This window comes from Tasmannia lanceolata, unplaced genomic scaffold, assembly GCF_043159265.1.
Source record: "Tasmannia lanceolata isolate RefF3 unplaced genomic scaffold, GAP_Taslan_0.1 ptg000023l, whole genome shotgun sequence".
In the NCBI taxonomy this organism is placed as follows: Eukaryota; Viridiplantae; Streptophyta; class Magnoliopsida; order Canellales; family Winteraceae; genus Tasmannia; species Tasmannia lanceolata.
In genome coordinates, this window is record NW_027518700.1 from 6,901,472 (window position 1) to 6,922,821 (window position 21,350).

At 37.1% G+C, this 21,350-nt stretch overlaps 2 protein-coding genes across 5 annotated transcripts in view; one reads left to right on the top strand and one right to left on the bottom strand.

The window, feature by feature from the left end:
• Nucleotides 1-531: 531 nt before the first annotated feature.
• Nucleotides 532-7,445, bottom strand: LOC143856188 (large ribosomal subunit protein uL30y-like). 2 transcript variants are annotated; one of them, XM_077366305.1, is made up of 6 exons: nt 7,288-7,445; nt 3,175-3,382; nt 2,048-2,148; nt 1,830-1,967; nt 1,648-1,750; nt 532-922 (listed from the first exon to the last, which is right to left on the bottom strand). In XM_077366305.1, the coding sequence occupies exons 2-6, from the start codon at nt 3,358-3,360 to the stop codon at nt 707-709; spliced, it is 744 nt and encodes a 247-aa protein (XP_077222420.1). In that variant the 5' UTR covers nt 3,361-3,382; nt 7,288-7,445; the 3' UTR covers nt 532-706. The 2 variants fall into 2 exon arrangements, with proteins under 2 accessions (XP_077222420.1, XP_077222419.1); XM_077366304.1 differs by having other exon boundaries at nt 3,175-3,386.
• A 5,073-nt stretch (nt 7,446-12,518) lies between these two features.
• Nucleotides 12,519-21,350, top strand: part of PKL (chromatin remodeling factor CHD3 (PICKLE)) — a 102,329-nt gene continuing 93,497 nt past the window's right edge. Inside the window, exons 1-4 of one of the 3 annotated variants that reach the window (XM_077366105.1) lie at nt 12,519-12,740; nt 12,839-12,991; nt 16,891-17,028; nt 17,452-17,606. In XM_077366105.1, coding sequence (XP_077222220.1) covers nt 12,845-12,991; nt 16,891-17,028; nt 17,452-17,606 — 440 coding nt within the window. In that variant the 5' untranslated portion in view covers nt 12,519-12,740; nt 12,839-12,844. Of the gene's footprint in view, nt 12,741-12,838; nt 12,992-16,890; nt 17,042-17,451; nt 17,607-21,350 lie in introns of those variants that run through there. The other 2 variants (XM_077366107.1, XM_077366108.1) reach the window with 2 other exon arrangements.

A 21,350-nucleotide genomic window follows, 5' to 3' on the forward strand; every position in this document is an offset into this window, starting at 1 on the left:
TAATTCCTTAATAAGCCGCCCTCATCTCCGCTTCACTAACATCGGAAATACCAATGGGGACAGAAAATGACTAAGTCACCTCCCCATCCTCATCAACAAATTTTAAATTTACAAAACCATATATTTTGTGTTTTCGTTTGCGTTTCTCTATCATTTCTAAAAGGTTTCTAATGTGTTTCCTAAGACGTTTCTCATGCTAATTTCTATCGTTTTACCGTTCTCATTTCCACTATTTTTTCTCTACGTTTCCCATTTCCATTCCATGGTTTGTTCCCGAATTTGTTTCCCACCCTGGTAACTATGGTTGTTCCCTAATGATCAATCCATAGCTTTTCTTGGATGCCCAGCAAAAGTTCATGAAAGAACAGTCTGTTGATCAGACTTTTCAATTCAAGACTTCAATTATGTGTCTGTCTTGGATACATGACAGATTGCAGTTTCAGAAAAGTATAGAACATATCCAGAGATGCATAAATCAACTAGTACCAGACCACACTCAAAGATGGTTTCAGGCCATGACAACAAACTATAGGCACAGCAATAAACTACGAACACAATTTAAATAAGGTTGACAAAAAATTGTAATATATAATTGGTAACAAGCATTAGCTTTGGTTATCAGAAACCAATTACAACAAGACTACCCACAAAGCTGACAGAACTATTTTGTCCATTTCTACACATGTCAGGGCATTGCTTGTTGATACTAGTTCATCTTATTGATGAGTTCATTGATGTGATCTTCTCGGTTTCCGGCGTCACCGCCAACCTTGTATTGGCTTTTCTTTCTCAGAAGAACGCCTTCTGGCTTGTTGAGCTTAAAGGGGCACAGGAAGCTGGTCACCTCCTTAAAATGAGAACCCACTGTAGCAATCTCGTGCACAATATCTTCAACACAGATGATACCATATTTTCCGAGTGCCTGTTGGTAGCAGTAAGGAATTACCAAACTATATCACAAACCAATTAAAGGTAGGAAGAAACTAAGTTAGCCTTTGTTCTCGTTAATTAAAAGGGGTGGCAGACACAACACTTTCAAAGTTCTGTTACAATGTAGTGATGATCACAGAAAGAAGAACACGAAAGAAGGTTGGAATGGGTTTTTTCCTAACCACTGGTGACGTCAGCAGAGGGCCTTGCTTGGATTACAATTGAGGATTAATTTAGATGTTTTTTTAGAATGGTCTATTTGTGTGATGTTGCTTTCTTGAATTGGATTTTAATTTCTGCAACAAGTTACTCAAGTCGGAACTTAGAAGGGGTGCCATGGGTGGGTGACTGGGTGGCTGTATGAAAGAATTCCAATGACATTCTTTTACACAATGTTTTTGGGTATTCTCAGCTATTATTGCTGGATGAATGAAGAGGTAAATTTCTGTTACTTTACAAACAATTCAAACGTACAAGCTCCAAGCTATCAGAGCCAACGTGATCCTTTAGGTACCTGTCGAATTTCATTATTTTTATGACTTTCGAAGTCCTTGGCTGTGTGATGTGGTAAACTACTTGAGGAACATTGTAGATCGTGATATTCAGAGAAATGAAAAGATGCAATAATTAAGGCGACAACTAGAATGGATTATGCGTGGGTTGGAGCGTGCAGGAAGGTAATCTTTCTAGTGGCAATATATCTCCCTATACACATACCTGTTCAATAATGTTGTTATCAGTAAGGGGAACCTGCTGCTTGTCCATCTTCCCATAACCCTTCTTGTAGACCAACTCCCTCACACTCTTCAAATTAGGATATCTGCAAACATAAAGCCATCTCGTAAAAGATCACAAATGGACAGAGAAAATGTGAAGGAGGATTTGTATTCTTCATTTACCCATATGTTACATATGGTTCTATCCTCTGCAACATTTCCATTAGCCCTTCATTTGCCTTCATGTAGACACCATTGAAGATATGTCTCAACCTTAAAAGGTGTAGAATCTTCCTAGTCTTAGGGTGCATATCATTTGTGCTGAAATAAATGAAAAAAAAAAGTTCAAGGAATAAAAAGAGAGAAAAAAAACAAAAAAGAATATTATGGTCTTAACCTACCCGCGAATGCGAATGATGAAAAGCAGTTTGGATTCAGGAACGACACATAATGATGACCTTTGCAGCTTTCCCCTATGCTTCATTTGGATAAAGTCCAACTCCTGTAAAATAAGACAATAGATATTTACCAGAATAGATGCATAGATAAATTGAAATAACAAAAACACTGAAATGGGAACATAATATTGTTTTGGCTTTGAAAGAAATAACAACAGCATCCTTCATTTCGAAAATAACAACATAGCACTTCATATTTGAAATGCAGTTGGGACTTACAAGTGATATTTACAAAATAAAAAATAAACTTCAGAGACCCAAACCATTTACTAAAGTTCAGTTTTGGAATGATAAATGAATGGATAATGAATGTTTCAAAGACTCTGGGGAAAACCTATTTGTTATTGCATCAAACACCGATACGAAGATATGTGAAATGATATGTTAGAGAAATGGAAAGCATAGATGGGAATTGAGATTTCAAAGACTTTTTCCAAGGAAGAGGAAGAAAGAACATTCCTTAGTCGAGCTGAAAAAGTTAATCAAGTTTATCTGTCGCAAAATGCGAAGGATAGAAGATGCTGGATGTTTGAATTGAATGGCCAATTCACGGTTCAAACTCTATTTGTCAACTTAACACAATGCTCCAACAGATTCAGCCCCTGGCAACGGCGTGGAAAGTTATTGTCCCTCCTAGAATTGTAGGTATCTGTTGGACAGCAATCAAAGGTAATACCAACAGGTGCGATAATCTTCAAAGAAAAAAGCTTCAAGATGACAATAGAGTACAACAAAATAACATAAAAATGCAATGGGAAATCTGAACATTTCTTGCTACATGGCAGTTGAGAATGATTTAGGTATGGTTTATATAAAACAAGATGACATGAAAATGCAATGGGAAAACTGAATATTTCTTGCTACATGACAATTGAGAATGTTTTAGGTATGGTTTCATTCGCTTCAGAAAATTGAGGAATTAAACAAATATCAATAGAATGGAACATTTGATAATTTACAGATATTGGAGATAATTCTATGATAGTTATTCAACTTGAAAGCATCAACATAAATATGGGGAAAATCAAGAAATTGTAATGTTCCAAGGCTGAAGGAATAATGATGGTTACTTTGTCGCGGTATTCTTTGATATACTGCTCAGCCCTTTTGAAGATGAGCTTCCGGTTTTCTTTGCTTCTTATTTTCTGCGCATCCAATCGCTCCCTCCTTTTTATAGCCCATTCTTCATTGTTTTTCCTTTTTTTCAGTAATGTCTCTGGAATATATGTCAGGGGTTTTGGTTCCTCATCCGCCATGACAATATAAGCTTTAACCACACTGCCTTAAGAATGAATTGAAAACAGATGAGTAATCGATTATCCAAATAGGGATCTAGAAAACAATGTTAGCCTTTTGTCTAAAGAAATTTCTTAATAGATAAAAGTAAATAAAAAATTAAAAATGCAAAGAAGAGCTATATAGATATTTGAAGAAATGTTTATTATTTAAACAAGGGAGAACACATTATAAAAGAGAAAATGTACCGCTCAGAAAAAAACGAGAGAAAATGAAACACGGAGATAACATTAAGAAGTACATAAGATCAGCCACAAACAGCAGGTTACACCAATTTCAAAGTACTTCCCAAACAGTTCGACCTTAGCAATTGCCACAATCCCATTTCCCAAGTGGAACTCCATATCCATATCAGATATCTGCACTACCATGGCTACAATCTTTGAGACCTCATGAGCTTTTATTATGAACATAGATAGTTATATTTACTTCGAACATAAAACCTCTACTTTTTTACTGGAGATTAATTGATTTCATTGGAACGAGTTAGTTGAAACTAGTATCCAGTTGCAAAATAAGTATACCTATGATCCCATATCATGAAGTTGGTTTTTCCAAATGGTATTCGTTCTATACATTATCACATCCTATACACGTGCTTATCAACCTGAAGTATTGAGACATGTACTTGTAAACTGATAAAGGGTTTTCATTTTTATTCTATCACGAGAAACACCCCACACGATTAAAAAACAATGTCCAATATATACCTGAAATGAGATGTGCACAACAGCAATGTCATTAGAGAGGAATCCATAAAAAGTTCAAAACATTCAAGGTTTTCATAACCCTTGATGGGAAATATATATGATAGAGTTATGAAAAGATTCTTGACACTCATGTTATTGCCGGAAAAACAACAAATAAAACGGTTTCCCAATAAAGAGACATTTTTTACAAAAATAAATAAATAACATAGAGAACATGAGCACAGTTGCCAGAGTGGCAAGCAAGCGCAAGAAGCGATGCAGGAAGCAAGGGATTTAGAATAGTGAAAATGCGGGAAGTGAAAAGCTCTCAAAAAAGTAAAGAAAAAAAATGTTAGGGATGCATCATTGAAAGTCAGCATTAAGCATGTGATAAGCCTCATTGGAAGCGAAGTAGCTTACAAGAAGTACAAAGAAAGAGTAGGATTGTGGCAAGTTAGGGAGAGAGGGTTAACATAGGTAAGGATTACAAGTAGAAAAGAAAATTCTGTAACTAATTAGAATTACAACTTTTAGGAATTTAAAGTTTGAAATGTTTTATTCATGTATATTTATTTAGTGTTAAGGTTTTGGAAAAAAATCCACATAATTTTCATTTGAAACTTAAGATGAGTTTTCAAGTCTTAAATGCACTCTTGTTTTGATACATTCCTTCAACATAATCAAAATGATAAAATATTCTTTTAGGAAGAGACAATCACCTAAATAAGAAGCGCACTCTTAATTAAGAGGAAACGCGTAGGAACCATCTAGGAAGCGCCCTTCCCCTAAATTTGGGAAGCGAGAAGAACTTAGCTTCTGAAGCAAGTTTATGAGGAAGTGATTCCCAACCAACTAGGAAGTTTCTAGTAACTTTGAACGTAAGGAAGTATAAGCCACTTTTAGCAAGCAAAAAAAACATGATGAAGAACAAAAGGGGAAAATGTCCTCTACACTTTTGGATATATAAAAGTCACTCTTTTTTTTTTTTTTTGAAAGGCATGTAAAAGTCACTCCAATCTAGTTGATCTACCCTTAAATCTCATATCTAAGTTAAGCTTAACAATTCATAGTGAAATCAATCAAATCTAACCATATAATGATCAAGTATATCTGTAAAATTGATGGTTGATATTAACTCATTTCAAGCATTAGATTTGAAATCAAAACCATTCAAGATGATCCACACAATGTTAATATCACAACCTAAGTATCTATCCGGGGGAACTTTAAAATTCAGAACCAACAAAAACAGAGAGCTCTTTTATTTCAAACCAAAACTAGAAAGATAGATAGTGAAGATGGAATTGCTTCGACATCTTATAAGATAAGCAAATTCTCATTGTAACAAGCCTTGAGGGGTTGGAGTAATGACCAACGATCAAGCCCAGACGTAAGAGGAAAATGATGAGCATTGAATAGTGGGACTCTTAAAGCAGTTTGAGGCTGGGAAGAAATTATAGAAGTGTGGTTTGATTCACTGAAATTGTCAGAGTGTTTTAAAGGCATAGGTATTTAAGAATAAATGCCAAGCTAGGAAGCTTCCATCTCTTTGAATAGCATGAAGATAGTAAATCAACCCCATAGTTTTCTCAGTGGCGTCACAATTGTTGAAGTATAAATGATTAAATAACACCAACTCTAATAGCTTAAGCCTTTGGAGTAATTGGTTGTTTCACAACAATCATCACATATTGTTCATTTTTTGTGGTGTCATAAGCATGGTTTCAAATTTCGGTTTCGGAATGTGTTTCGCTCCTCACAGAAACAGAAATTTCAGGATCGGACGAAATAAAATTGACAGCTATTTTATCTCTCGCAGAATTTCGACTGAAATTTGGGTAATTTTTGCTGAAATTTCGGGATAATATTAAATAATTATCAAATATCAAGATTTTTGGGTGAAATCCCTTCGGACGAAATTTCGGGATAAATGAAATTTTGACCGAAATTTCAGCCGAAATAAAGGACCATTTTGGGTATTACCGATTTCGGTCTCGACTGAAACCCGAAATTTCGGATCTCGGTCGAAATTTAAAACCATGGTCATAAGTAGGCAAGTACAACATATATAGTTTGACCAAATACAAGGGACAAGATATTGAGGCACCAACTGGGTTTGTTCAACATGGGTATAGCAATCCCCATATAAAATGTTACCAAAAGAGAGAATAAAGGAACACGGTAGTGATGGACGAAAAAATGGTTTTCTATCAAAACCCTCGAACCTTGACTGTGAAGGCAAGATCGAATCCGAGGCTGGAAGACAGGGCCAATATTTGCCATCTTCTATTGACGTTGAACTCTCTCCTGGGTAAAATATTACCACGACAAAATAGAAACTGAAAGCCCTGGATATTGAAATATTAGGGCTGAGTTTCAATATCCTCAACCCCCACCCCGCCACCCCACCCCACACACGCACGCGACGCACACAAAAAAACCTTGATGTGAACAGCTAATCCAGGTGTGGTTATCCCTGTGCTGAACATCCCCACTCGGATTAATCAACTTCATAATAAGAAGAAGTGGAAGAAGAAGAAGAAAACACAGAAAATAACTAAAGGTTTGAAAACTGTCGATGAAAATATTTTAACAGTTCACATCTATGGCATTGTAGGCCTAGAAAGCCTACATGACGACAACCATGTTTCCAATTATGAATCAAAGAAAACGCCCACAACGACAACCGATTCATAAAGGTCACAATGATGATACTTCCAGATTTTGGTTTCATAGTGCTAAACAAACCCAAATTCAGAGTGTTCTAGCCACTCCAAGCATCCCAACCTTTTACTTTCCAACACCTCACACCCTAGCCTCGTTCAAGGCGACCCAGCTGAATATAGAAGTATAAAACCACCCAATAAAGAAAAAACTTAAGAGAGAGAGAGAGAGAGGGAGACCCAAATACATTCATGAAAAGTAAAATCCCTGCAAACAAAGAGATGTATTTGTGGGACTACGAAAAAGTTCAAACAAACACAATATCAGAGACTAGAAATATCAAACCTACAAACAATAGATAAATAACAGAAACCCAGATTCCAAATCAAATAAAAACGAAATGAAGGGCAATAAATGTAGATAAATAACAGAAACCCAGATTCAAAAAGACCATTCAAAAGAAGCAAAAAGACCAGAGACCCAGATTCCAAATCAAATAAAAACGAAATGAAGGGCACTGAATATTGCACGTACCACTTGTTTCTTCTTTCTGATTGAGGGGCTCCAGAAAACCAGAGAGACGAAGAGGGTAATTTTGTTTTGTTCAGAGGTTTTTGTTAGGGCTTTAGGGCAAGGAGGAACAGGGTTCATCCCCCCTTTTTACTTGGAGCAGCCCCTCCTAGTGTAAAAGAGTAATCATAATTCATAAATACTCTAGAGGGGGCTGTCCTAAATAAAGAAAAGGGGTGAGAATATCCCTTCCCAACCTTCTGGTGGGCCCAATAAGGAATTTTGAAGATTAAGGTACCCCACTGGTGGGACCCACGTGTAGTTTTGCATCCTCCCATGGAAGGAGGGTGGTAAGCCCTTCAATTTGCCTCTTAAATTTTTCTAATGCCACTTCCTAGTATGAATGAAGTCAGTGAATAATTTTGAATATTATTCTTCAAATCAAGGAGAATCAAAAGAAAATTAGCTAAAGGGGTTGTTTGGAACTTTGCATACTAAGTGAAAAATTCTTATATAGTGGGTTTTCTAGTGTTTGGCTACTGCATTATTCTTGGAATTTTTTTTCTAGAAGTGACAATTATCTAAATTTCTAGCCTTAGTTTGTAGTTAAAAAGCTTGACCCTTTTGGCTTGACCCTGGAATTTTCTCCTTTATGGATGTTTTGCCCCGTTTTATGTCAAAATGAGAGTGAAATTGGTTTTGGAGCTCTCTAGCATCTCATCTTTTACTCTTCATTACTTGATATTGCATCTGTTTATTAATTAGAGAATGCTAAGGCTTTAAAATGTTTATAAGGATCTCTCCCCGTCTCCTCTCCAGGCCCATCTCTCTCCCTCTCTCATTCTTGGTGTTTGGACTTGATGCCTCTTTCTTCACGCACCTTCATTTGCCTCCTACCACTTTGTGGTTTTGTCAGTGGTTGTTGTAAATACCTAATTTAGTAAAATGAATAAAAACTAGGGTACTAATATTGGCATTGCTGTGTTTTGATTATGGAACGAACTCATGTTGTCGTTTCTTTTTAATTGGATTTTGGGATCTTTTTGAGTATTGTAATATCTTTTGACCACTAGTTAAATAATAAAAGACAATGTCAGTTCGGGCCGTCATTAAAACATCGCAGTGTCAGTATCAACGGCCTCAAAAATGATAGTACCAATGAACACATTAAACTAGGGGTGTAAACGAGCCGAGCTCGGCTCGGGCTCGAACCAGGCTCGGTCTCGGCTTGGCTCGGTAAGGCTCGGCCAGGCTTGCGAGTGGCTCGCGAGCCTTATCGAGCTCGGGTTATATTAAATCCACACCCCTCATCTTCCCTGGACAGCCCTATCTAGTGTAATTTGACTACTCTTTTTACACTAGGGGGTGGTCCAAGTAACAAATGGGGTTCATATTTTGCCCCCGCCCCCTTTTCACTCCTTGGACAACCCTTTTAGTGTATATATTAATATATAATATATATTTAAATATATTAAATTCTTAACAAGCCGAGCCGAGCCTGGCCTAACTCGGGCTCGGCTCGTTAAGCTTAACGAGCCTGGCCAGCCGGCTCGGCTCTGCTCGTTAAGGATTCGAGCCGAGCTCAAGCCCGAGCCAAAATTGACACCCTTACATTAAACATCACAAACAATTTTTTTACCTAAAAATGCTAAATGTATTTAAAGCAGAGATATCCTGAAGATTTCACGCCTGTGGCATCTCTTCAAAAAAGACCTTGAGAATCTAATACATCACCTCTCAAAGCTCGAGTTGCTCGCAAGTCGGAGAATCTACAATATCAGAAAGAAAAAGAAAAGAAAAAAATGAACATCATTGAAAGAACTTCAACATTTGCTCACAATTGTGGCATGGGGATGAAATGGATATGTTCGAGGAAGGTCTAATCTTTTACTCTTGATTACTCTATATATTGCCTATTTGTAAATTACGTCGATGAGTAGTTATTCTATCTTAATGAAAAGTATGTTAGAAATCTTTACTTGGTTTTAGTTATGATTTGATTCAATATCCAAAGTTCATAGATTCTGATTTGTTTATCCCAAATACTCCTTTTTAGTTATATTGTTATCGTCTCGTTATTTTTATAATTTATATATTCATTCATATTTATTGAATTTCTTAGTTGTCTTAAGTACAAGCTTCATTTACATCCTCATCTTGTTATTTATAGGCAATTCAACTCTAAGCTTCGGATGCTAGAAGCTTATCTTATCCTCTCTCCTTGCCTTCAGTTCTTCATCATGTGTTTTGCTTCTCTCGCGTCCAAGGTCTCGCAGTAATCTAGAGCCCTAGTAGTACAAAAAACTTATGCAGCATACATGGAACACCAAGAACGTGATCTATATGTCAACACACAACACGGTCAGTAATTGACGGCGCCTATGATGTTTTATGGAAAAATGAACTCAAACAACTCCTCATAATCTTTTGGGGGTGGGAGGGATTCACAATAACACCAATTCCATGGTTTATTATATCTCTCATTTGATAATATTGAGCACATGTTTCCTTACATCCATATATTGCAACAAACTCGTATAAATTATGTTAAAATTAAAACTAATAATATTTAATTTCAAGTTATTTTTTTACAAAAGACAACCCATCATTTGTCTAATTCTCTAACTACCACCTCTCATTTCCTATTTTTCAGAAGGCCACATATTATTTGTTAATTGGGAAGTGATATATCCGCCACTTTTGATTACTTGGGCACACAAGGCCAGTGTACGTGGCAATCAGCCCCATTGAATCCTTCTGATGTGAAGTACATCAGCCTCTTTGTAGTCATTGATACACTGCTGCTGGGTGCCTGGGTGTCCCGAGTAATCAAAAGGGGCGGATATATCACTTCCATTGTTAATTTTGTCAAAATACCACTTGTCATGCGTTAATTTATTAAAACTCTAGTGACAACTGAACTTGACTCTATAGAGTCCAAAATACCATCCATTGTGTGGAAGGAGGAAAAAGTCGTTGATTTTGGGTTGAAGGCTAGGTTTCCAAGGATGCAAGTACCTATTCAAGGATGATTAGTATGAATGGTGGAAATTGGTTAATCTGGAAAGCCGAGATGAAAGATCTACTCTATCCTGGAGACCTATATTTGCCGATAGGGATAAAAAAGAAGTTGAAAACCTTATTTGTTGATGGTTGGAAGAAGATTGACCACAAATCAATTGATTATATTCAACGATGGTTGGATGATGTTGTGTTCCACCATGTGGTGACACAAAGTAGTGCAATTTCCATGTGGACGAAATTGCATGCCTTGAATGGGAGAAAACATCTTGAAATAAGGTGTTCTTAATCAGAAAGCACATAAACATGAAGTTCGAGGATGATTAGTCGGCATGTAGAGCACCCGAATGAAATGCAAAGCATTGTGGATCAATTAGTGGCTATGAATATGGCACTAGATGATGAGCCACGAGCAATGTTATTGTTGATCTCATTACCTGATAGTCGAGTGACTCTTGTTGTATCCCTTAGCAACTCAGCGCTCGATTACAATGGGCTCAGTTGCAAGTAGTTTGCTGAATGAAGGAGTGAGAAGAAAATCTTCAAATTCCTCCCACTGACATGCATCAGTCATTGAAGAATAGAGACCAAAGAACACAGAGAATTATAGCTAGAGCAAATCAAGAAGAAGATCCAAGTCGAAAAAGCGGAATGACTTGATATCATTGTAAGAAGCTCGGGCAAATGAGAGAGTGTGTCATAAGTTTAAAAGAGAGACAAGAGGAAAAAGCAGTAACTGAGGACATAAAATCCTTGATGGAAGGTCTCTTATCCCACATTGCTCTCGCGTGGAGGCGTAGAATTTTTTTAGGAGAGAGAGAGAGAGGGCTCTTATAATTTTTGATCTATCTTTTGAGGAATGATAGAAGGAAGGGCGCCCTTGCCCAAATCAGCTTCAAAAGAGCCCTTAATGGTTAATTTATACGAAGTGTGGCACTGAAAAAAGTGGATGACGCCAACAAAAGTGGAAATCATGTTGACTCTGCAGAAATCAACCAATACGGCTGCCCTTAAAGCTGATTTTTGGAAGGGCACCCATCATTCTATCATTCCTCCTTTTTTTAAATATAATTTTCCCCTAAACGAGAATGGGCTCTTTATGTATAGAGGTGTATCTACCCTAGAGTATGGCCCCAACTTGTATTCCCCTCTATAGCCACCATTTATCTTGCACGAATATAGCTTATGAGCTGCTCTGGATGCCACTAAAAGTGGAGTCATATTCTTTATTCTTCTTAGAAGCACAACTGACATTAGGCCCTGTTTGGATTGCAGGAATTTTGTGGAAAAGTTCAAAAAAGAAAAATATTTCTAAATTTTGGTACTCTTTTTAACCCACGGATAAAGATGACCTGAACTAACCCTACTCAAATTTTCTCTTCCGGCCTTCAATTTATTATAATATCCACCTAAATTAACCATAATCATACCACTTCCCACTAAATCGTGGAAAGAAGAAAAATTTATAGGAAAAAGTTTCCATCAGAAATGCTTTCCATGCAAACCAAAAAGGGTCTTACTGAAACAAAAGAAGGTTGATAATGCCTTGTCCTCCATTTTCCATAGTCAAACCATTCTCCTCAGGCCATGTCTGGATTGCAAGAATTTTCTGGAAAATTTTGGGAAAGAAAAATATTTCTAGAATTTTCTAGTTTTTTGCACACGAAAATGATAACTTGAACCTATGCCATTCAATTTTTATTTTGGAGGGACCTTCAATTTATGAAGATTTTTTTTTTGAATGGTAAAAAATCAGTGTAGACACCTCGTTTTGACCGGACCCTCTTCCCCAAAATCGAATAAAGCCCCAAATTTGAGTCGAAGTCCCCAAGTCAAATAAATCCCGAAGAGTTGAACCCAAATGGAAAGATTACCCGAATTTTTATCCATCTATCTTGTCAATTAGCTAGTACAAAACTCCAGAGAGATGGTTAATACCTCGAGGAAGTTGCTTACAAATTTTTAGAAGAATTAAGACAACCAAGTTTGTGTCATTGTTGCAAATCCATTTATTTCAATACAAGGGGGTGAAATATCATACATGAGTGTGCCAATACCAAAACCCATTTGCAAAAAAGAAAGAGTCTATTCTCCTCTCCCCATTTGCCAAAGCCACCTCTCTATAGAGTACAAGAGTAGTCACACAAGACACTAAACGGGGCTGTCTGAGTAAACAAAGTAGGTGCGAATTTATTACTTTGGCTATATAAAGTTAGCAAAGAGGTTCTCCATTCGGCAAAAAGGAACAGAGAGGGTAAGAGAATACCTAAAAAGGAGAGAGAGAGAGAGAGAGATCTTCGCTTACAGGACCACTTCTATAACCATCTAAAACCCATCTTCTGAACCCCATTTTCTTCCCCAAACCACTATCCTTGGATCCGATCAATTCCGCCGGAATCCGGTGCCATCCAGCCATCCGCCTCGAGGGTCCCACATTGAGAAAAAGGGTTTTCGTAGTAAGTTTTTTTTCTTCCTCGCAATCCAAACAGGGGGATTTTTACTCTATCATATTTTCTTGAAATAACTAAAAGATAGTGTTTTTGTATTTTTGAAGAGTATAATGAGTAGCTTGGTTGAGAGACTTCGCATTAGGTCAGAGCGAAAGCCTCTGTACAATGACGATGAATCAGATGATGATTTGTATATAGTGCGTGGAAACTCTGGGACTGCCGAGACAAAGCCCGAAAGAATTACTAGGCCTGATGCGGTATGTATGTTCATTTTTCATCTTGTATGTATGACTTTTGAATGTTCAAATTTGGTGCTCTGCCCAATGATGCTGATTGGTCATTATCTAAGATTAATATTGCAATTAACTTTGCATTATGCTGTGTAATTTATAAAATTATGTTGCTGTTTTTTTTTTTGACCCATTTGGTTTTACTTTTTTTTTTTTTTTTTTTTTTTTGTGATCCATTTGGTTTTACTTTTTCTTGTTTTTTTTTTTTTTTTTTTGACCCATTTGGTTTTAATTCTCCCCTGAGCCATTTCTCCAAATCTTAGATCATCAGCTTTATCAATCCATTATCACTTACTCTTTTATTTTCACATCTCTGAGAACCTTAGCCTAGCCCACCTATATGCACCTGTCTCTCTGTCCAATTTTCTGAAAGAGGGCCTTTAAAATATTTGGCATGATATCTTTCCCACAGGTGAGTCAACCAAAGCAAATCATCAACTTTGAATTTTACGATCAATTCTTGAACCAGACTGGAGCAGTCAGTTTGGTCCGAATCCAACTGCAAATTTGCAATCGAGCTGAACCCCAAGACATAATTATAGTTATGGGTCTGGACTGCCTTGTCCAAACAGGAAAGTTTGACAATCGTTTATTTTTATCAGCTACATTTATCAAATCCTTACTCATTTTCTTGTGTTTGTAAAAAAATAAACATAGTTCAACATGGGTTGAAACATTTGAAGACTCATACAATATTTTGACAAGAATAAAAAATATAAATCTCACAAAAAAGGTATAACAGTGCAAAATATCGTAGCATTTATAATCACATTTATTTTCTACAACCAACTGGTTCCTTGTCCTGCGCTCCCAATTGAAGCAAGAGTCTGGAAAATCCAAGCTCCTCTGAGGGTGTGCACGTTCAGTTGGGCAGTGCTTCGTGGACGGATTCAAACTGTGGACTTTCTCAGGGCCCGCAAGATGCTAATTGTAGATCATTGTGCTATGTGCATAGAGGCGGGAGAATCAGTGGACCATATCTTTATCCATCGTAGTTGCTAGGGTGGCGTGGAGTGGTATTTTGTCCTGGTTTGGGATTGATTGGGTCTTCCTTTCTAACCTTCAAGACTTACTTGAAGGTTGGTCGTTGGTCCCATAGAGGAAAAAAGGGAGGGTGCTATGGTCACTCTCTTTGTTGGCCACCATGTGGGAAGAAATAGCACTAGTATTTTTTAGTGTTATGGGAAGAAAGAAAAGAAAGAGTATTTGAAGGAGTGGCCAAATCTTCCTATATTTTTTTTTATCAAAGTAATAGCACTAACTATTGCTTGGGCTAAATCTATTCCATCATTCTGGTTTCTTTCGGCTTTTGAATTATGGGAGGGATGGAAAGTTATATGTAATAGCAAGGAAAGCCGTCCTTCGGTTGTGCAACTTTGGCAGCCACCCGCCAATGGGATGTTGAAGCTAAACTTTGATGGTTCTAGTTTTGGTAACCGTAAGGCAGCTGGTATTGGGTGTGTGCTAAGGGCTCTTTGGGGGAAGTTATTTGGGCTTTCTCTGGGCCCATTGGGTTAGCAGATGCCAGCGAAGTAGAGGCGAGGGCAGTTTATCAAGGTATAATGTATTTGGAAAGAAATAGTTTTGCTCAAATAGTAGTCGAGGAAGACTCTCTTAATGTTATTAGGTTACTCAAGGTTTCTTTTGTCCCCCCTTAGAGATTTGCACGTTTCTTTGATGAGATTAAAGACAGATATGAAGGCTCCTCTCTCACTTTCTTGCATGTGAGACGATCTGCAAATGAGATTGCCGACAAGCTTGCTAGGGATGGCGTACATAAGCAGAAATTAGAGTTATTTGATTTTTTTACCCCTTGATAGGGCTCTTTGGTTTATTGTGCTTTTGTATTTCTTTTTAGTCCTCTATTTGTATTTGCTGGGTGGACCTTCTCAGTCCTCTTCCCCTTTCTATTAAAATCTGCTACCATTAAAAATAAACAATTATTTTATTATTATTATTAGTGTGCTTATATATCTCCTAACGTTGTTGTTATTGTTTTTCCTTTCCTTTTTCTTTTTTTCTTTTGTTTTCGCATGGTAAGGTAATTTTATTAATAAGAGAACAATGGAACAACCACGATCGAGATGGTCGGAATAAGAGAAAGGAGAAGCCATAATACAAGAAAGCAAAGCCACCCCAACTTGGGGTGGAAGAAAGTCAAAAACCTCAATGTTAGCTGCAATTTGTACTTGCCGAAAGGGTACTAGAAAGACCCCCACTCGATCCTGAATCTCATCCACTAGATGTGCAAACCTCGAAGGGTGGGGATGACCCCCAATCATCCATCTAATGACATTGAGGGAGCCCCCCCTCCACCACAAGAGCAGACAAAACACCCTAACTTGAAGGATAGCTCCACTTCATTAGAATCAACTCTCCTTATGGATCAGAGAAGGCCCACTTGACTCCACCTGTATACTCCCTAAGGAGAGTTGCTTATACGCCGGTCCTATAGTGTTATTCAACATCTTATAGTGTAACTCAATATCTTATAAATAGTTTCCTATCGTGTTACTTAATGTCAAGCCTGATATCCTATTGTGTTACTCAATATCTTATAAAATGGTCTCATTTAACCTTGTCATATGGATGATAGGCAATCAAAGCAATAGAGGGCCTTCAACAAGTAAACATTGAAACCAAGCCTTGTAATAACCATATTTATATGCTATTTTTCTTTTCTTGGTTTATTTTCAAATTCTTACCTTGTTTTTTTTTTTTCCATAAATCACGAATTGGATATGATGTTGGCCTCTATTGGTCTTAAGCATTTTTAATCTTTCCTTAATTTAGTTTTTTTCTTTATGGACTTTTATGCCAATTTATAGGTCCAGTGTACTTATATGTCATGACTGGTTTCAATATATTACTGCCAATTATATTGCTGGTTCTTGGCCAATTTGGTCTAACAAATGTTGATCGACAGTCATGGTAATGAGAACGCTCTTGTTGTTACACCTTTGGTAGTGGAATCACAACGAAAAGTTGTCTCCTCAATTGCTGCTCGAGCTGTTTTTGTCTGTAATTTGTGGACGTGGACACTAGTGTCGCGTGTCGACACGGACACGGAGTGACAGACACGGCAAACCCCCAAAATTTAGAAACAGGGAGACAACTAAAATAAAAAGTATTTATAATCATAATTTGTGGATATGGATTCCTGTGTCAAGTTTCGACACATATACGAGTTGTCTGACATGGCAACATCTAAAAATATAGAAACTGGTGACACGTGGACACGGCACGGCACGCGTCAGCAAAGAAAAAATCAAATTGTCGGCTAAATCATAGGTTTTTATCAAATGGCAACAACTTTTTTGTAAGCCATTTGTAATTTAGGGAGACCCTCTTAATGGCCTAAAGAGGATCAAGAAGACTTCTTTTATCTGAAGGGTTGCTTACAGATTCAGTAAGATTTTTGATTTTCTGTTATAAAGCTAGGTTTATATTTAAAGCAAATGGATTCGTAAATTTTGTATTTTAATTTACCGAGTTACGATTTTGGGTTAATTTCTAAAATATTTTCTTTTTCCTTTATTTCTTTACCTATTTTTGTATTTCTCTTATGTTTGTTTAGATATGTTTCTGTTTACCACATAAAAGATGGATTTAGTCTGAGCAGGCTCTTGAAAGGAAAGGGCAAAGATTACCGACAAATAACCTTGGCAATAAGCTGAAGCTCTATCTACTTGTTACATACTTTACATTATATATCTTCTAAACTAATCTGCCGGTTTCTATTCAGTGAACTGCCGTTTTTGTCATATTTTTTATTTATTTACGTGGTGGTCTTTACCCACAATCCCATGCTTAATCAACAATCTGTAATTAATTGTTTTGATTGTATTTTCTTTTTATTTTTGAAGAAAGATGACTCTTGTCAAGCCTGTGGTGGAAGTGGGAATCTTCTCTACTGTGACACATGCACTTATGCATACCATCATAAGTGTTTACTTCCTCCTTTGAAAGTTGCTCCTCAAGGCAGTTGGAGTTGCCCTGAATGTGTATGATGCTAGCGTACTGATTGAACCTTTCTGAATTTGTTTAGGGGCCGTTAGGATATGCTGATTTTAGAATCTTGGATTTCCTCAAAATCCTGGATGGGAGACAACAGAAGAAGGAGACCGTGCATTTCGCTTCTCTTTAGAATCCTGGATTTTAAGTAAGAAATCCAGATTTTAGAAATCTCTCCCCCATCCTGAGATTTCTAAAACGTGGAAACATGGGATGATCTCCTACTCTCTTACTGACGGGAAGAAGGGCGAGAAATCAGAAAACGGCGGATGGTCTCCTTCTCTCGTCTCCCATCCAAGATTTTGAGGAAATCCAAGATTCTAAAATCCGCGTATCCAAACTCTCCCTTAGAGTTTGGGTATTGTATGTAGATGCTATGCAATAATGATAATCAAAATGTTTGGTTGTTGCAGGTAAGCCCCTTGAATGACATTGACAAGATTTTGGATTGTGAAATGAGACCTACTGGAGCCGATGAAACTGAAGCCTCTAAACTGGGTTCAAAACAAAAATTTGTTAAACAGTATCTTGTGAAGTGGAAGGGTTTGTCTTATCTGCATTGCACATGGTAATTCTAGGCCCAATTTCTTATTTTCACTTGGTTCTACTTTCTACTTATGCTTGCTTATTTATATTCTGAAACCATGTAGCTTCACCATTTATTCTTCTTCACATTAGGTTGACTTGCAAATAATATAAACTATAATACTCGGGTCCTTCAAAAACATGGAGTATCTGAGTGTCAGATAACTATAATGGTAATCCACATCCAATTTACTATAAATTTTTTCATGATACCATACTCAAGGTTTTAAATGTCAGTTTCGGTGGAATTTCCGGTCGAAAATCTTGTAAATTTTTGACAAAAAATTCTGTGGAAATTTCATTTCGGTGGAAATCTTTAACATTTTGATAGATTTTTGTAAATAAAGGTAAAATAATTTCGACCGAAATTTTGGATTTCGGTAAAATTTCGGGGAAATCTTGTACCATTTCGATTCAATGTACTTTCGGTGTTGGCCCCAGCCGAAATCCGAAATTTCAGCTGAAATGAAATTTTGGCATTTCAGCTGAAATTTAAAACCATGGCCATACTTAATTAGTGGAAGTTCAGGCAGTAGTTTAGAGATACGGAAGATATTTTGATGCTGTTGGTGTGCCTCTTCTCTCTTATTCGTCCCAAAGGAAATAACCGTGCTGATTCACATATAATTCTTCTGTATCTTGCTAACACTTGCTGCTGTGGCATGAGATGCCCATATTGTACCTTTTTTGATTGTCTTGGATGCTGTCTCCCATCTAGCTTCGACTTGTATTTGATTTTCATACAATAGATTCACTTGTTTGAAAAAAAGAAAGAATACCAAATCCTTTTATTCTTGTGTAGGATGCTGCATATCAGATCCTCTTGGCTATTTGTTGAAAAGAGAAAGAACTTGAGCTCTTATGCTTTTATTTAGTCTTTAATTTTTCAAATGGTTTTGAGGATATGATTCTACTACCTAAGCAATCTGTGTTTCACTCGAACCAACGATTCAGATTACTATGTCAGTCTTATCAGTTGGGGTCGCTCTTGGTCAACTGAGACACCATTATGCTTTTAAAAAAATTAGATTAAAAAAAATGTAATTTAAGCGACATATTGATGCATATTTTATTTAGATCGAGTCTAATATTGTTTCACTTTTGCCAGATGAGATTAATTTAGTGTTGCATATTGGTTTTTACTACCCGGAATTTATCAAGGAACCTGGGCCAACACCTTAAATTCCATCAACATGATAAAAGAGTAGAAAGAGGGGGACATACAACCTTACCTCCTGATCCACTAAACTAATATATTGTAAAACCTACATGTTACAAATTGAAATGATAAAAGAGTACAAAGAGGGGAACATACCACATTACCTCTAGATCCACAAAACTAATATAAAAAAGCCTACCTGCTACTAATGTTTGGAATGCCCAAGGAGTCACAAAAGGGGGACATACCACCTTACCTCGGGAAACAAAAAACCAACAAATACACAAAAATCTTACATGCTACGAATGCTAGGGATTCCCAAGAAATCACTTCCCACAGTGCCTTTAGCCATTGTAGGAAGATCTCTCAAATGCCAAAAAAACATTATTTTTCTTACATTTACAAACATAGTTAGCAAGGTGATCTGTGACCTGATTACTCTCTCTGAATTGATGTGTCATTCCAGGCTTCCAAGGATAAGAGAGAAACTCTTGAAGGAGGATCCTTGTTAGAAATTATCATTGTCAATTATGACCTTGCTATCTGATTCTACCCAAACAGTCAAGAATCCAAAGGCTTTACAAAATCTAAGACCATCAAGAATGCTTCTAGCTTCCGCCTGGATATTCCCACACCATAATAATAAAAGAACACAAAGATAATGCTGTCATCATGATTTCTAACGATCCCACCACTCCCAGATAAGCTAAAATTGTCCTTTGATGCTTCATCATTATTCAATATTAGCTCACCTAGCTTGGGCCTTTCCCAATACACACGAGTAACCCTTAAGGTTGTTCGATGGTTTATGAAATATCTCAATGTGCCAATATCCATATCCTCCTAAGAAGAGCAATCTGAAGATGAAGAGAATGAATTGGCAAGCGCAGCGTATTTTGTTCTGGATAAAAGGCATACGATCTCGTATGAGAGTTGGATCGATAGCTGGCATAGAGCCAATATGCCGATTCCTCTTTCGATTGTTCCAGTGAAGGTGGCCGACGAGCATGCAACTTCCTTTTCTGATTGGCCTGCCGCAAACCAACACCCATGACCGCTCTGCTATCTGATCTCTGTTATGAACTCGTTTGATTTATAGGAGCCCTCCGTGAACATATTGTATATCTCCCGCCATATCTCTCAATTTACTAGTGAAGGAATGACCTTCAGAGAAGCTTACCTTTCCTCTTGGATGACTTGAAAGTCGAACCACTGAAGCAGCCTATCGATAGTGGATTGGTTCTCAAGAAGAGGCACCCCGAGATAGATAGAAAAGTGATACCATATAACTCTTGCTACATCCTATCAATAAATGCATGATTCGACTCCTCTTCATTAGGCATAACACAACACATACTCTTGGAAGGAAGATGAATGGATATATCCATCAATCAGCTATCAACAGGACTGCGTTCATTAATTTTTTTCAAATGAAGTGTCCAATTTTCGCTGGAAGATCCTTCCAAATGAATATAGACCACCGTCTCTTGGAAAATTTAATTCACACCATATTCCATGCTTATTTCATAGTGAAGTTGCCCGATTTATTAGTAGTCCAAAGTCCAAACCATCACATCTTCAATACTAGTTATTCTGACCATAGATGCTTTAATGGCATTAACAATTCCTTGCGAAATACTATGCTCTACCTTAGAATGATTCTCCACTATAGCTTCATTTATAACTTCCTTGACCAATAACTTCAGACTTATTTTTTTTTGAAAGGTAACCATTAACTTCAGATTAACTGCTCCTAGTTGGAAACCTGATTAATCAATGGGTAGTTACCAAACCATTTATCAGTCCAAAAGTCAACATTAACTTTCCCTATGATCCATATACTGCTACTAATCCACTCATCTTTCATCATAATCAAATAATTCAATTGCTTGGAATCACTTGTTTTCCTCTTCCTAAGATAGAAGCTTCCTCCATTTAGGTACCTTTCATAAAGTAACTCCAACAATTGGATTTGATATGCTGATTATGTATTCTTTTGACCCTGAAGGCCTTGCTAACATTCCGTTAAGGACTCAATGCTAATGCCTCCTTCTTCCTTGGGCTTACAAAGATTTTCCCATGCTACGCAGTGATACTTTTTTCTTTGATATGTCATTTCCCACGAAAAGGTTGCAAATATACTTTTAATCCTCCTTGAACGTGATTTTACCATTGAAGAAATCGAACATGCGTTAAATACTTCAAAGAAGGACAAGGCACCGGGTCCAGATGGGTTCCCGATGGCTTTCTACATCAGGTATTGGGAAGTTATTGAGTATGATATACTCTCTGCGATGAAGGAATTCCACGAAAGGGGAATAATCAACAAAGGAGCGAACGCGACCTTCGCTACTCTGATTCCGAAGAAGGGGCCACTGAAATCAAGTATTTCCGTCCCATTAGTTTGGTACATAGCTTTTATAAGCTACTGGTGAATTCCTGGCGATTAAAATGAGCACTGTAATGGGGGATATCATATTGAAGTATCATGGGGCATTTGTAAGTGAACATCAGATTCTTGACGAGGTACTTATCGCAAATGAGGTCTTGGATTCAACTGTAAAGAAC